Source organism: Astatotilapia calliptera, chromosome 23, assembly GCF_964374335.1.
Source record: "Astatotilapia calliptera chromosome 23, fAstCal68.1, whole genome shotgun sequence".
Lineage (NCBI taxonomy): Eukaryota > Metazoa > Chordata > Actinopteri > Cichliformes > Cichlidae > Astatotilapia > Astatotilapia calliptera.
The window spans coordinates 1,008,645-1,023,043 of NC_137443.1; the positions used below are offsets into that span (position 1 = coordinate 1,008,645).

A 14,399-nucleotide genomic window follows, 5' to 3' on the forward strand; every position below is an offset into this window, starting at 1 on the left:
CAGTGACAGGATGTGTCGCATTTCTTTCTCTGCTTTGCTTCTGGTTTCCTGTCTGCTGATAACGAGCACATAATCTTTAACATCACTCGTAAAACTGTGTGACAGTGCATCCTGAGGTCACGAGTAATCTCTTTTAAAAGCTGCACTCATAATATTTAACTGTAAAGATTTCATTTGCAGATGTGTTAGCCACATACAATCATACATGAAAAAACATGAAGATATTAGCTCTCATTGGGCCTCTTATTGTCTAGACGTCTCCAGAACAATCAGAAAATCCCTTTAATTTAATATTTTCTATTTGCCTCATGAAACATTTAGACCAGGAACGTTAAATTAATTTTACACATACCACTGAAACTCTTTCTGCTAGTGTAAAAACGTTTAACTGGACATCCAAAAGTTACCCTAATATCATTTTTTTAAATCTCAGTTTTCTGCATGATAACTGTATAAAATTAGCGTCCAGACTGTCCCATATTTAAAAAATAGAAACTTTTGTTTGATTGATGAAAATATTAGCCAAACTGTCGCAGACAATAAAAAATGGTTTCTGTCATTTAATTATTAAACTGTCGCTCTACTGCTTTGGTGTAGTATACACCAAAGTGTGTGTGTGTGTGTGGGGGGGGGGGGGGGGGGGATCTCTGTCGGCAGGAAAAGCTGTAAAACCTATTTTGAAAAAATACAGTTAAGCCATATTTTGCCCTCCTTCATATTTTTCTAAGAGGCCGAACTGAAGTTATTCCTGGCCCATTTTGGCCCCCGGGCCTCATGTTTAACCACCAAAATTGCGATACGTTGGAAACCCCCCAAAATAAACAGAAGTGAAATTACAACCCGAGCAGAAAATCTCATTTGAACGCGTCTCCTCTCGCCCCCTGTCGGCAGCACGTGGCATTGTCCCCGTGAATGGCTGAGCAGATTTTGGCTGGTGAGAAAATACTACGATCCTCGTGTTGTGGCGCAAGATCCAGAGCAGAGAATGATGATGATGATGATGATGATGATGACAGCACACGCCCGCTCTCCGCCCTCGCTGGTAGGAGCGGGTGCGTCCACACGCCCCTCCTCTCTAAATTGCCGCTGTTGCCTCGCTTTCCATCTCCCATCACAGGATCGCGGACAGGTGAGCACAACATCTCCTCTCTGCGGTGTGTTAGATACGCTGTTTCGAAGCTCTCTGCGTGGTTTGTTGAATGGTTGATGGACCCGTGGGTTTGCTGTGCTTCCGCGAATAACAGCTGATGGATCAATTATTGCGCGTTTTAATCTGGCGCACTCGCCGTGCAGTCGGCGCACAGTGGTTACGGTCTGTCTGGTCATCTGACTGCGCAGGCTTTCACATCTGCGCTCACGTTCCTCCACAGCTACGACCTGATCGATACGCGGATCGATTGGATCTCAGCAGCAGCAGCTTTTAAACCCAGACCGTGCAAACCGTTTACAGGGAATAACACTAGTGAGCTTACAGCATACAGTGTGTGTGTGTGTGTGTGTGTGTGTGTGTGTGTGTGTGTGCAGACAGAGACTTGAACGCATGAAGGCTGCGCTGCGCAGATTTTGCTGAAAAGCAGGCACAGACACGTCTGCTGATAATATCGATGATAAGCTGATTGTCCCATTGAGTCAGGAACAAGCGGGTTTGCATCTGATTCATGTTTGTGACAGGCGGCAGCTGCTGCGCCTCTGTGGTTACATTTAACAGGAGATGTAACCTGTTAAAGCCTGAAACAGGAAATAATTCAAATTCATTTGAAGCTGCTGTGCTTTTTCATTTATTGCTTAAAAATGTTTTGTGAATATTTTCTGGGGGAAACACTGCACTGCTGATAAACTAGATGTAAAGAGGTGAAATCACCGTCATTGATCATGTAATCGAAACATGTTGCCATGTGAGCTGATGCAGTAGCAGCGATGACACTGTGCAGTTGTTCTTTTCCATCATTTCTGTGCGTGAGCAAACAGTTTCCTCTTGTCCTCTTTGTCATTAATTTGAATCCACTTCCCGTTCTGGTAAACTGTGTTTGTGCGGCCAGACAGTACTCACCTCTTCCTCTTTCGTGCCCCACAGAATGGAGGCCCTGCTGAACGAGTGGCTGTGGCGGGAAGAGTTCTGGATCCCTCCTGGGAATCACTGGAAAGACATGGAGATGAAGGAAGGAGAGGGCCACTTCCCTCTACCCAGGCATCTCATCTACACCTTGCCACTAGCTCTGATCTTTATAGCCATCAGATATATCTTTGAGAGGTGAGGCCGAGCTCACGGCGAGCTCTGGTTTTTGGCTGTTGTCATTAAATAGGCTGAAATCAGCAGAGCAGTAAGTTATGTGGCGCACAGTTTTGTCCTTTTCAGTTTTACCTAATTAGTTGAAGGAAGCAGTGTGATGCTGTTTGTGGGGGAAAAGTAATTTTCTGCTTGACTTGTTTTGGTCATGGTGGCTGGCTGGAGGGTGTTTGCTGCTAAGCTGCTGAGGAACGCCTCCTTTTCCCTTTGTTCATGTGCTACATGCTGTGTGAGAGTCCCGTCTCCCCCCAGGCTCCTTCCAGCCTTGTGTTAAAGTGTGTCCGAGTGTTTTTGAGGGAAAACACTCGGACATGGCAACTACAGAAGTTTATAGCTGAGGTTTTACGATGCATGGCTACTAATGCTGATTCTCTGTAAGCTGCCTCTGCAAGGTGTAGTGCACACCAACCAGTCAGTGACTGCTGTCGGGGTGATCGCACAGAAAGTCCTACTAGTGCTTATTAAATGTGTCCTCCCGGTGCTTCAAGAGGTTCCCTAGAAAAGGTCAGAATATTTCTGCTGTCACAGCTGAAGGGATTTGAATGTTATCTTCAGATACCTGACACTTCTTAAAAGACTGCGTTTGGTTTTCGAATATTTCAGTTAGAAGAAAGTAGATCTTCACTCCTCTTTATATGCATTTCATAGCGTTCTACTTTAACGTAACATTTGAACACTTTGGATGAATTAAAGAGAAATAATAATAATTCGAGGCTACAGTTAATCTGTGAGTGCATCTGGTCTGATGATGCGTTTGTCTCAGTGTCTCAAACACTTTCTTGGTTTTACAGGATTGAATGTTTCAGAATGTTAGTGGCACAAAATCAGACAGACGAGAGCTTTCACAGTATTCTGCCCATCACATTTATGCTTGTGAGCAAAGCTGCTTTAAAAGAAACGTCACAGTAAACCTGTTTGTACAGTTAACCAGTTCCTCTGGTAACAGGACAAGAATTTATTCGGGGCTGGCAGAGACGCGGCCCACATGACCACAGCTTGAACGCCTTTCCATTATCATCATCGTCAGCTGCTGTATTGTCTGTGAGAGCTGAAGATTAGCATCCTCGTCTGTGCCTTCATCAGCGATGTTTTAGCAGATTGGTAACATTAGCTGTGAGAGTAGTCCGGGGTCGGAGGATGATGGCGTGTGCTGTGTGCGAGTCGTAGAGGTCGTAGAGGTGGGCACCGTCATTTGTGCTCGCGTAGACGTCGGCCAGCTGGAAGGTGTCTCCACGCAATCTTCTCAGGCCACAGCTGTGTGTGTGTGTGTGTGTTCCTGTAACCAGAGCACTGTGTGTCCCTCTGTGAAGCTGCCCTGACCTTCTCATTATCTCCGATCTCTCCCTGCGTGCACACTTCAGGATCATTATCTCTGAGATAGAATTACACACACGCACATTTATCTAAACATGTATTCATTGCTGATACCCTCATATTGTATTATTCTGTCAATCTTTCTGTCTCCTTCCGTCTGTAACACACACACACACACACACGCATGCACGCACTCACGCACGCACACGCACGCACGCACACGCACGCACACACACACACACACACACACACACACACACACACACACACACACACACACAGATCAAGTGTCTCTTGATGCTGGATCGGATAATGGCTGTCTGGGCACAACCCGCCCACGGCAGCAGCTCCACAGGCTGTCAGGAGTAACGAGCTCCTCTGTTGCTCTTCTGTGTTTGGAGCACATCGAGCAGCTGTTGATGACATCACACATTAATCCTTCAAGTACTGCAAAACGAATTACTCCCGTTTGTTTTATTAACAGGGTTGCATTTGCTATTATGCACATATATGCATATAAATATAAAACAGCAGCAAAATGCATTTTTTCCCCTCCTCATCTCTTCTGGTCTCTGTCTTCTCAGGGTCATCGCCATCCCCCTCAGCAAAGTCTTAGGTGTGAAGGATCGGATTTGGATTCGAGCCGCTTCCATCCCAAAGCTGGAAGCGTTCTATAAACAGCACAGCCAGCAGCCATCGCAGGTTGGTGTTCACAGGACCCTCTAACTGTCCGTGGAGTGCACTACTGTAACTATGGTACACGTAACAGGGAGTCATTGCTTTAAATGTGACACTCATCTGTATAATACAGTAAATTTTCCACCAATATATGAATAAATGAATTGTTGAAGTCACTTATAAGCATGCAGCCCAATAGGTTAAAGATCAGTTTAATGCACCGATTTTTCTAGTGTGCTGAAAACATTCAATTCAATTCAATTCAATTTTATTTATATAGCGCCAAATCACAACATAAGTCGCCTCAAGGCGCTTCATAGATACAGAGGAAAACCCAACAATCACATGACCCCCTATGAGCAAGCACTTTGGCAACAGTGGGAAGGAAAAACTCCCTTTTAACAGGAAGAAACCTCCGGCAGAACCAGGCTCAGGGAGGGGCGGGGCCATCTGCTGCGACCGGTTGGGGTGAGAGAAGGAAGACAGGATAAAGACATGCTGTGGAAGAGAGACAGAGGTTAATAACAGATATGATTCAGTGCAGAGAGGTCTGTTAATACATAGTGAGTGAGAAAGGTGACTGGAAAGGTAAAACTCAATGCATCATGGGAATCCCCGGCAGCCTACGTCTATTGCAGCATAACTAAGGGAGGATTCAGGGTCACCTGGTCCAGCCCTAACTATATGCTTTAGCAAAAAGGAAAGTTTGAAGCCTAATCTTGAAAGTAGAGATAGTGTCTGTCTCCTGAATCCAAACGGGAAGCTGGTTCCACAGAAGAGGGGCCTGAAAACTGAAGGCTCTGCCTCCCATTCTACTTTTAAATACTCTAGGAACAACAAGTAGGCCTGCAGAGCGAGAGCCAAGTGCTCTAATAGGGTGATATGGTACTACAAGGTCATTGAGATAAGATGGGGCCTGATTATTTAAGACCTTGTATGTGAGGAGCAGGATTTTGAATTCTGGATTTAACAGGAAGCCAAAACAGGAGAAATCTGCTCTCTCTTTCTAGTCCCTGTCAGGACTCTTGCTGCAGCATTTTGGATCAGCTGAAGGCTTTTCAGGGAGTTTTTAGGACTTCCTGATAATAATGAATTACAGTCGTCCAGCCTGGAAGTAATAAATGCATGAACTAGTTTTTCAGCGTCACTCTGAGACAGGATATTTCTAACTTTAGAGATGTTGCACAAATGGAAGAAAGCAGTCTTACATATTTGTTTAATATGTGCGTTGAAGGACATGTCCTGGTCAAAAATGACTCCAAGGTTCCTCACAGTGTTATTGGAGGCCAAGGTAATGCCATCCAGAGTAAGAATCTGCTTAGATACCATATTTCTAAGATTTTCAGGGCCGAGTACAATAACCTCAGTTTGATCTGAATTAAGAAGCAGAAAGTTAGCGGCCATCCAGGTCTTTATGTCTTTAAGACATTCCTGCAGTTTAACTCATTGGTGTGTGTTATCTGGCTTCATGGACAGATAGAGCTGGGTGTCATCTGCATAGCAGTGTAAATGTATGCTATGTCTTCTAATGATGCTGCCTAAGGGAAGCATGTATAATGTAAACAGAATTGGTCCTAGCACTGAACCCTGTGGAACTCCATAATTAACCTCAGTGTGTGAAAACATGAAAACCTACAAAGCAATTCCCATTTTTTAGGATTATACTTATACTGAGCTCAAAAATGACATCTGTGCCCAGACCTCCGTCTTGGTTAAAGAACGACTACATAAACTGTATCTCATGATCATCTATATAAATATGTAAGCATCCTGCAAAGTCTATGCAAATTTAAATGGAAAATCTCACCTTGAGCCAGGCACTCTTAATGTTAATAAATAGGAACATCTGTTACTGTGTGACACAAACAGTTTATGCGTGCTGGGTGTGGCTACATCCAGGAGAAAGAGTGAGATTGTGTGCCAGCTTCCTCTGGAACGAGGAACAGTTTGAAAACGGGCCGTCCCCACAGAGATGCAGCTCAGGCTGCGAGGCTCGAGCTTACAAAAAGCGTGTTCGCTGCACTGTGAGAGAAGCAGTTATCTTCCTTTTAAACATAATCCCGTCTGTCCCTTTGATGGTAAATGGTAAATGGACTGGTTCTTATATAGCGCTTTTCCACTCTTCTGAGCACTCAAAGCGCTTTACACAACTTGTGCATTCACCCATTCACACCCATTCGCACAAGCACAACTGACATTCACACACATTCATACTCCGATGAATGCATCGGAGAGCAATTTCGGGTTAGTATCTTGCCCAAGGATATTTGGCATGCAGACTAGGGGAAGCCGGGAATCGAACCACCAACCTTCCGATCAGTAGATGACCTGCTCTACCACCTGAGCTACAGCCACAGTTTATCCAGCCACCCTATTAATCTTTCCTATTATGTTGCTGATAATCAGAATAATTAGTTAAAATCTGAGGACAAACCAGCGCTATTAGTCTGTAACTGTTACTTTTCTCCGAATCATGGAAGTCCTCCAGCCTTCTCTTGGTGTAATTTGGCATTGCAGCAGAGCAGCCGTGTTGCTGTGCAGACAGGCAGGGGTGTACACCTGTCAGGACGAGGCATGACTGAGCATATCGAGTGGAGACGCACCGCTCCACGAGCGCCTTTCTACATTGTTTTTACCCGTGTGTGTGTGTGTGCGCATGCTCTGGCTTATTTGCAAATCTATTTCCATGGGGCCGCGAGCAGCAGCAGCAGCAGCAGCTAACGACTTTGCTGTTCCCCATGTAAATAACTTGGCCACAAACACGCTGTGAAACAAAGTAGATTTATTTCCTGAATACAACGACTGTATTTCTGTTGCACAACGCAATCGTGGGAAAATCATTTCACTGCTCGGTGTGGTGTCACAGTTTATCCTTTGATACAGTGCTGGAGCTGATGCTGGGGGTGCAGAGAGCCTGTGTAGCCAAATAAAAACATGCATGTGTCACACTGAACCCTGTAATTAGGTTTCACTCAGCAGAGGGACCTTCGGCGCTGTGATGTAGGATGTAGGGAGGGAAGGTCACGCTAACAGTGGTCGAGCACATTTATCCCTGTGGGTGCAGAGCTACACGTCGACAGGACGAGAGCTGTGATGAAGCTGTAACAATGCCTGCTATGAGAAAGCAGCTCGTATTTACATAGTGTGTGTGTGTGTGTGTGTGTGTGTGTGTGTGTGTGTGTGTGTGTGTGTGTGTGTGTGCGCTCAGAGTGAAGTGGTGGGCCTGGGGAAGCAGTGTGGACTCTCGCAGAGAAAGATCCAGACCTGGTTTAGACACAGAAGGAACCAGGACAGACCCAGCAGCACCAAAAAGTTCTGCGAGGCCTCGTGAGTTTTTCTTCTCATACACTCAGTCGTTGAGCAATTTCCTGTTGGACGGATGTCACACGTGTGCCTGGTCACATCTTTGTCTGATCTCATAGAACTATGTAGTTCATTTACACAGCATCCGCTAATAAGGGGTGTCAAACATAAGGCCCAGGGGCCAGAATGGGCCCAGCAAAGACACCGATCCGGCCCACTAGATGGCTTTGGAAAATGTGAACAGAATTTTTACATTTTCTTACAACATTTAAGTTTTATAGCTTTTCTGAATGATAAAGACGTCCACAGTGGAGCTTCATGCTACACCAAAGTAATTACCACCATATAAACGACATTTTCAGTCTCTCTGTTGATTCATCTACAAAACTATCATCCAGGTCATGATAGTTTTGTTCATAAACGAAAACTTTCTTGTCACTCGTCTCGCCCATTTAAAATCAAAGTGGGCCACTGTGACATCCCAGCGCTAATCGATGATGCGTCTGTTCTTATCTGCAGCTGGCGCTTTTTCTTCTACCTCACGTCGTTCACAGCAGGGCTCGGCTCTTTAATTGATGTAAGTGTGTCGTCACTTTTTTCTTTAAAAGACTTTCACTGAATTTTGAGAATCTACATCTGCTTACTACGCTGTTGAAGTAAGATCGAGGCACAGAGATTTATCGTTTCCTCCATCCTCTAGACGCCGTGGTTCTGGGATCAGAGCGAGTGCTGGAGGGGTTATCCCAAACAGGTAGGACACAGATTTTGCCGTTGGGGTGTAAATGCTGGGGTTTGCAGCAAGTGTAACATGAGTCGTAGATTCTTTAATTCATGGTCATTTGATTCTTTGCTCTGTTGTTAAGTTAACATTTATATTCATGAAGAATTAAGTGGCAGAGATGTCTGTGAGCTAAAACTGAAAATCTGCATCACTCAGGTCATAAGAACAATAGGATCTACTTAAAGCAAGGAAAGTGCAGAAAGAGCACGCTGATCGTTTTTAATGCAGACTCCATCCACAATGTTTCAACTGCGACTTCCTTGACTGCAAAGCTCTGAATGCTTTTGTGGTTTCCTTCCTGCCTGAGTTTTTAACTTGCCGTGTGGATGATGGCACACGTTCTTCCCTGGAAGCCACAGCTCTCTTTATCTGCATTTAACCGATAACAGCTCTGCTACTGCAGACTTGATTTTTTTCTCAGACGGGTAGAAAGGACGTATTTTAGGGTAAATACCTCAGTCAACTTCCTGTCATTGTGTCGCTGCAAACTTTCACTTTTGAGTCTTCTCCAAATGTTTTTCTTTAAGATTACACCATGACTTCCTGTGCATGAAGCACGTCCTCTGTGCTTGTAAATGAGAGCGAGGAGTTCTTACGTGGCCACTGAACCTTTGCTAGACTTTAGCCCTGAAGCTATTAGACAGGTGAAGCTGTAAATACTCAGCAGAGTTAAATATCTGCCTGCACTACCCCAAAAAGTCCAGACCTGCTTCAGCACACTTAAAGGAATCAGTTCAGAAAACTGTTTATTAAACTCTTTCAGTTCCTCAAAAGCATGTAGTTAGAGTTCACGTTGGAGTTCAGTGATTAACAGTCTAACACATCTGTCTGTGAATGCTGCTGCGTGCATCACCATTGTTGCTTTCTAAGTCTGGACAAATAAGCATGGTGTTGGAAAAGCTTCTGTTTAACCACTGAATGATCACACTGAGCTGCTCTCTCCCTCTCCTTCATCAGCCTGTGTCTGAGGCTCATTACTGGTATTACATGTTGGAGATGAGCTTCTATTTGTCGCTGCTTCTGAGCATCTCTGTGGATGTGAAGCGAAAAGTGAGTATTAACTGAAAACACATAAAGAACCTGATTATTATTCCACATTTAATCCCTGAAATGTAACGTTTTAGTCCAATGGTAAAAAAAGCAAATGCAGATTATGCTCTGGATTATCTGTAACTGTAATTATCTATAACTCTGTACTTTGAGTGTTACAGTATATTAAATATTCAGTTCAGTCTCTCCACAGAAACCTGAACTGTACTGAATACTATAATCATTTCAGTGCTTCTGTCCTTCAGGAGGCTTTGCTGCTGTCATATTTGTATTATTTAAATTAACGAATCAGTGCAGACAATCATGCTGGTTTCAAACGGCACCCGTGCAGCTGCTGTTTATGCTGCTGCATGTTTTTAAATGCGTGCATGCATGTGTGTTTGTGTTTTAGGATTTCAAGGAGCAGGTGGTTCATCATATTGCCACCATAATTCTCATCGGTTTCTCCTACATTGCCAACTATGTGAGGGTGGGCACTTTGGTGATGCTGGTCCACGACTCTGCCGACATTATTCTCGAGGTAAAACACCACACCTGCCTCCAGATACACTGTGAGTACAAACGCCACTACTTCATTCTTTGTTTTCTAACAAAAGGGAAGTAAGTGCAGCATATTTGGAAATGAAAGTGACTTTTATACGCTGCCTCGTTCACAAGCGTCTGCCACAGCAGGGAAGTCAATGTTCGTATGACCACCTTTATTTTGGAACACAGCCTGAACTCTGTGAGGCTTCACGAGGCACATCCCAAAGCTCTCTTCTTGGAGGCTGTACTTTGTTCCATTCCCTGTCAGGATGATACCACACTGGAAACTATGAACAGGCTCTGGGAGGCTGGTCCATGTTTTCCATCCAGGTTCGTTTTGACTGCAGTGGCAGTTTGTTTGTCAGTGCTGCCAATCGGATGCTTTCCAAATGGTGAATCAAAATTTGGATCAAATGTGGATTCATCACTTCACAGGACTTGTTGAGACTGATTTTCTTTGGATTTCTTGTGTCATTTGGCATAGCCCACCCATTTCTCCCTGCTTCCCTGCCTTAAGAGTAACGTTTTGACAGCCACCCTTCCACTGAGACCATTTTTGAGGAGGCTTCAGTGAACAGTAGACGATTAGCTGAAGGGACAGATGTATCCCTCGGGTCCCGGAACAGGTCTTTGCTGGTTTTTCCCAAGTTTTCAAGGACAGGATTTCTTCTCGTCCTCTGTGTGTTCATTTCCCTTAAAAATATTCACAGAGACACTTCACATGATGCTGAAATATTCCTGTCAAACTCTGTTATGATTGGCCTTTTTCACAAGTTCAACAAAAGAAATGGGAGTCGGTCAGCAGGCTGCTAATAACCTGCAAGTGCCTCGAGGTTCAACTTGAGTTGGGTCTTTGCCAAGTTGTCTGCTGTGTGTAGACACAACACTTGAGTTGCATTTTTTTCAAGCTTGACCGATTCATCAGTGTGAACTAGGGCTGCCACGATTAGTCGACTAGTCACGACTGATTTAATAGTCGACGCGTCGTTTGAAGCTTTGTAAGATCACAAAAGACGCAGGAATAATAGCAGGATTTAAGAGTGTAATAACGGACTGAAACAGAAGATGGCAGCACTGCATGTACAAGGATGCCAGCTGCCGTTAAACCCCGAAGAAGAAGAAACTGTGTCCCAGAATTCATAGCGCAGCCCAGCTTAGTTTCCAACAATGGCGGCAGCTAGTTAGTTTTAATATTACTCTTATTATTCTTTCTGGGTCACAAAATAAACGTTTAACATATTTTCAGGCGAGAATGTAGCTGTGTAAACCTCAAATATCTGCTCAGTTTATCAAGACACCGCATATTTTCAAAAGCGCTCCGACGTTTTCGGAGACGTCTGTTACCCAGCTCGTTAGCTAGGCGGGGGCAAGGCTAACTAGAGCCGTGAGAACACCGGACTCCCGGCAAATCGTCTTCAAACCCACCGCCGTCTTTCGCTACTCAGGTTAAACATGACATATGAGTCACTTAGATAACTTAACAATGTTATTGTTTGGCTTTTTTTAGTATTTTATTTGTTCCTGAGTAAATCTGTTTGTCTGAGATTAAAGTTATAGTTTTTACACAGCTGAATAAACTCCAAGCAGACAGCTGATTATCAGAAGTGTGAGATGCTCCAGAATTTACTCCGGTGTCCTGTTATATTTTAGATAGCAAGGAGTTTATTAAACTTCACCGAAACAATCTGCAAATGTCATTAAAATTTAATAAACTATCATCTTGTCTTTATTTTTAGTTAGCACCATAAACACTTAAAGCTGTAAGCTAATGATAGTTATATAAGAGCAGATGCTGCTGGTGCAATAAGCTGTACGCTGTATGTCCAATGGATGCATGATCTGAATAGTCGACTATCAGAATAATCGTTTGTGGCAGCCCTAGTGTTAAGTGACTCAGGTCCAAGGACTGGACTGAAAATGGGTGAGAAAGTTTAAAACCGCTGCTCAAGGCTACTTTTAAAAATTCCAGGAGCGCCTGGCACCTCGGAAGCAAAATATAAAACACTGAGTGGTGGTTCGAGACTTTTGCACGGCGCAGTGTGGAGGAGACTGCATCGTTATGCTCGCACACAAACGTTTAAAATGGCAGATTATTGCACAAACAAGGAACTTGTGTATTTTTGTGAATTTCCTTCTTCTTTCATACGAGCACACACATCCTGTGAGCCGCGCACAGCGAGAGGTTTCGTTCTGTTGTTGCTTGTCCTGGCTGTAAAGGTTTGACCACCTCGGTGACAGTTGTTCCTTTGTCCGTGGGTGTTGTGAGGCTGTTTCAATGATAAGAAGTGACGATGATGATTGTTTCCGCGTTACATGAGATGAGGAAATATGCAGTCGTGTCAACTCGGGCGTGACAGGGTGTCGCCTGGACGCTGATAAAAATCATAAAGGGAAAACGATGCTGGCTTCATATCCAATAGATGATTAGTTACTGAGTGCAGGTGAGTTCATCAGTGAGTCTGAGGTTTGATTTCGAGCCAGCCACACCCACTTGTTTTCTCTCTCGCTGCGCTAAAACCACCTGGAACAAAGAGATAACGTTCGAGTCAGTAAACTCAGGTGACGTCTTTACACTTGAACCTGTTCAGATCTGAGACCCCTGCAGGACAAACACACTGAAGTGCTCGATGTTTAAAAATGACTTTTTATATTTAAAAGTGAAAATGGGGGTGGAGCTGACCCTGGCGTACGTCCGAGATTAGAACATCAGTAATTGTATGACCACAAATCAAACCTGATGACATAACCTGAAAACACCTGAGCAGGTCGTTACTGTCAGGGGCCGATGAACAGGAAGCTGTGGGGAGGTGGGCTCACACCCACAGCACTTAACCTAAACGTCTTCACTGTCTTTTCTAAGTCACAGGAACTTTTACCTTCCTTTTTCTGACAGGTGGGTAAGATGCTACACTACGCCTTGTGGGCGAAGACATGCGACGTCCTGTTTGTCCTCTTTGCTCTGGTGTTCCTCGTCACGAGGCTGTATGTCTTTCCAAGCAGGTAAGAAACTGTTAAATCAGACGTAGTTTCATGTGTTGGTGTGCAAATGTCCAACTAGGTTTGATGTACAGTTTGTCTTAGAGCACAGATAAAGTTTCCCGTTATCGGTACGACACACGATGCTCTGAAGCCCGAGAGTTTGTAGGAACAGCTGATCTCACTGTTTCTGTGTTTGCCCTCCAGGATCATCCACACCACCCTGATCGTTTCAATGCAGTTCTACGAGCCTTTCTTTGGTTATTATTTCTTCAACGCTCTTCTGTTCGTGCTACAATTGCTGCACATCTACTGGGCCTATCTCATCCTGCGCATGGTCTACAGGTTTGCCTTTATGGGCAAGGTGAGATGAGAGGCTGTTTAAGCAGCAGCGATAGCAGGAAACGAGGAATCGGATGGTTAACTTTTATTCTTCTCCACAGATCGAGGGTGACGTGCGCAGCGACGAGGAAAGTCCGGTAGATGACAATGAAGAAGAAGAGGAAGACGGGGGTGAGTGCAGCTGGGAGCAGAGGAAGGATGCGATTAACTCCAGACTGGCATCGCTGGCTAACAACTGCGTCCTGAACAACCTGACCAACCAGACAAATAGAAACAGCAGACTACCCAAAACCAGATAGTGGCTTCACATTGAGTCCACGGCTTCGCTTCCACTTCCATGTCTCCAACATGGTCCGTTGATGATTTCAGGTCAGGGTAGGTTTGCCTCTGAGCAAAGAAGCACAGATGATTGTTGATCCACCGAATGTGACACCACTCATAACACTAATATCAAAACAATAAGAACACGTATGATGAGAGCGCGTGATCACTGCGATGCCGTTTCTGGTCCCTGTAGTATAAGAACTTGAAAATATTCAGGACAGCGTTTTAGTTCATCTTTGCTTTTTTTTGAGTGAGAGCTTAAAAAAAATATTGTTTGTATTAAAACATATTAATTCTTGTGTATAATATGGTGTAATCTATTTTAAATGGAACAAACTACTCTGACTGATTTATGTCCACATGGCTGCTCATGCACACAGTTCTGATTGTAGTAAATCTGTTGATAAATCACTTTATTGGCTGTTTTTATTCATTATTCACTGTAATCTGTATTTGAATCCCTCGTATGATTGAAGAAGTTGTATTTTTCTGCGACAGATTTAGACTTTTTAGGAGAACTATGGCGCCCCCTGGTGCACAAAGAAGACGCTGCCCTTTCTGATGCCTTTACAAAAAGTATTTCTTCTACAAACACGGACGTGAACCGTGTGCGTGTCTGTGCATCGTGTCTTTTTCTCACGGGCAGCATGATTTCCTACTCGGGTCTTTTGTTTTGTGCCTTGGCTGCTGTGTTTTGAACACTAAGATATGAAGTCTATGTGCTACTAGGGTTCCCCTTTTTGGAACAACACACAGAAAAGGCCTTATTGTAACGTGTGTTACGTGTTTTTGTGTTGTCATTTCTACCTGATTCACACA

The 14,399-nt window shown here is 44.2% G+C and overlaps 1 protein-coding gene across 3 annotated transcripts; it reads left to right on the forward strand.

The window, feature by feature from the left end:
* Positions 1-902: 902 nt before the first annotated feature.
* LOC113015850 (ceramide synthase 2-like) lies at positions 903-13,991 on the forward strand. Of its 3 annotated transcripts, none has more exons than XM_080297283.1 (11): positions 903-1,154; positions 2,075-2,251; positions 4,186-4,303; positions 7,488-7,606; positions 8,102-8,159; positions 8,283-8,333; positions 9,321-9,413; positions 9,805-9,933; positions 12,832-12,938; positions 13,122-13,278; positions 13,358-13,991. In XM_080297283.1, the coding sequence occupies exons 1-11, from the start codon at positions 913-915 to the stop codon at positions 13,553-13,555; spliced, it is 1,449 nt and encodes a 482-aa protein (XP_080153409.1). In that variant the 5' UTR covers positions 903-912; the 3' UTR covers positions 13,556-13,991. The 3 variants fall into 3 exon arrangements, with proteins under 3 accessions (XP_080153409.1, XP_026013989.2, XP_080153411.1); XM_026158204.2 differs by having other exon boundaries at positions 998-1,129; XM_080297285.1 differs by lacking the exon at positions 903-1,154 and adding an exon at positions 1,624-1,952.
* The last annotated feature ends 408 nt before the right edge of the window (positions 13,992-14,399 follow it).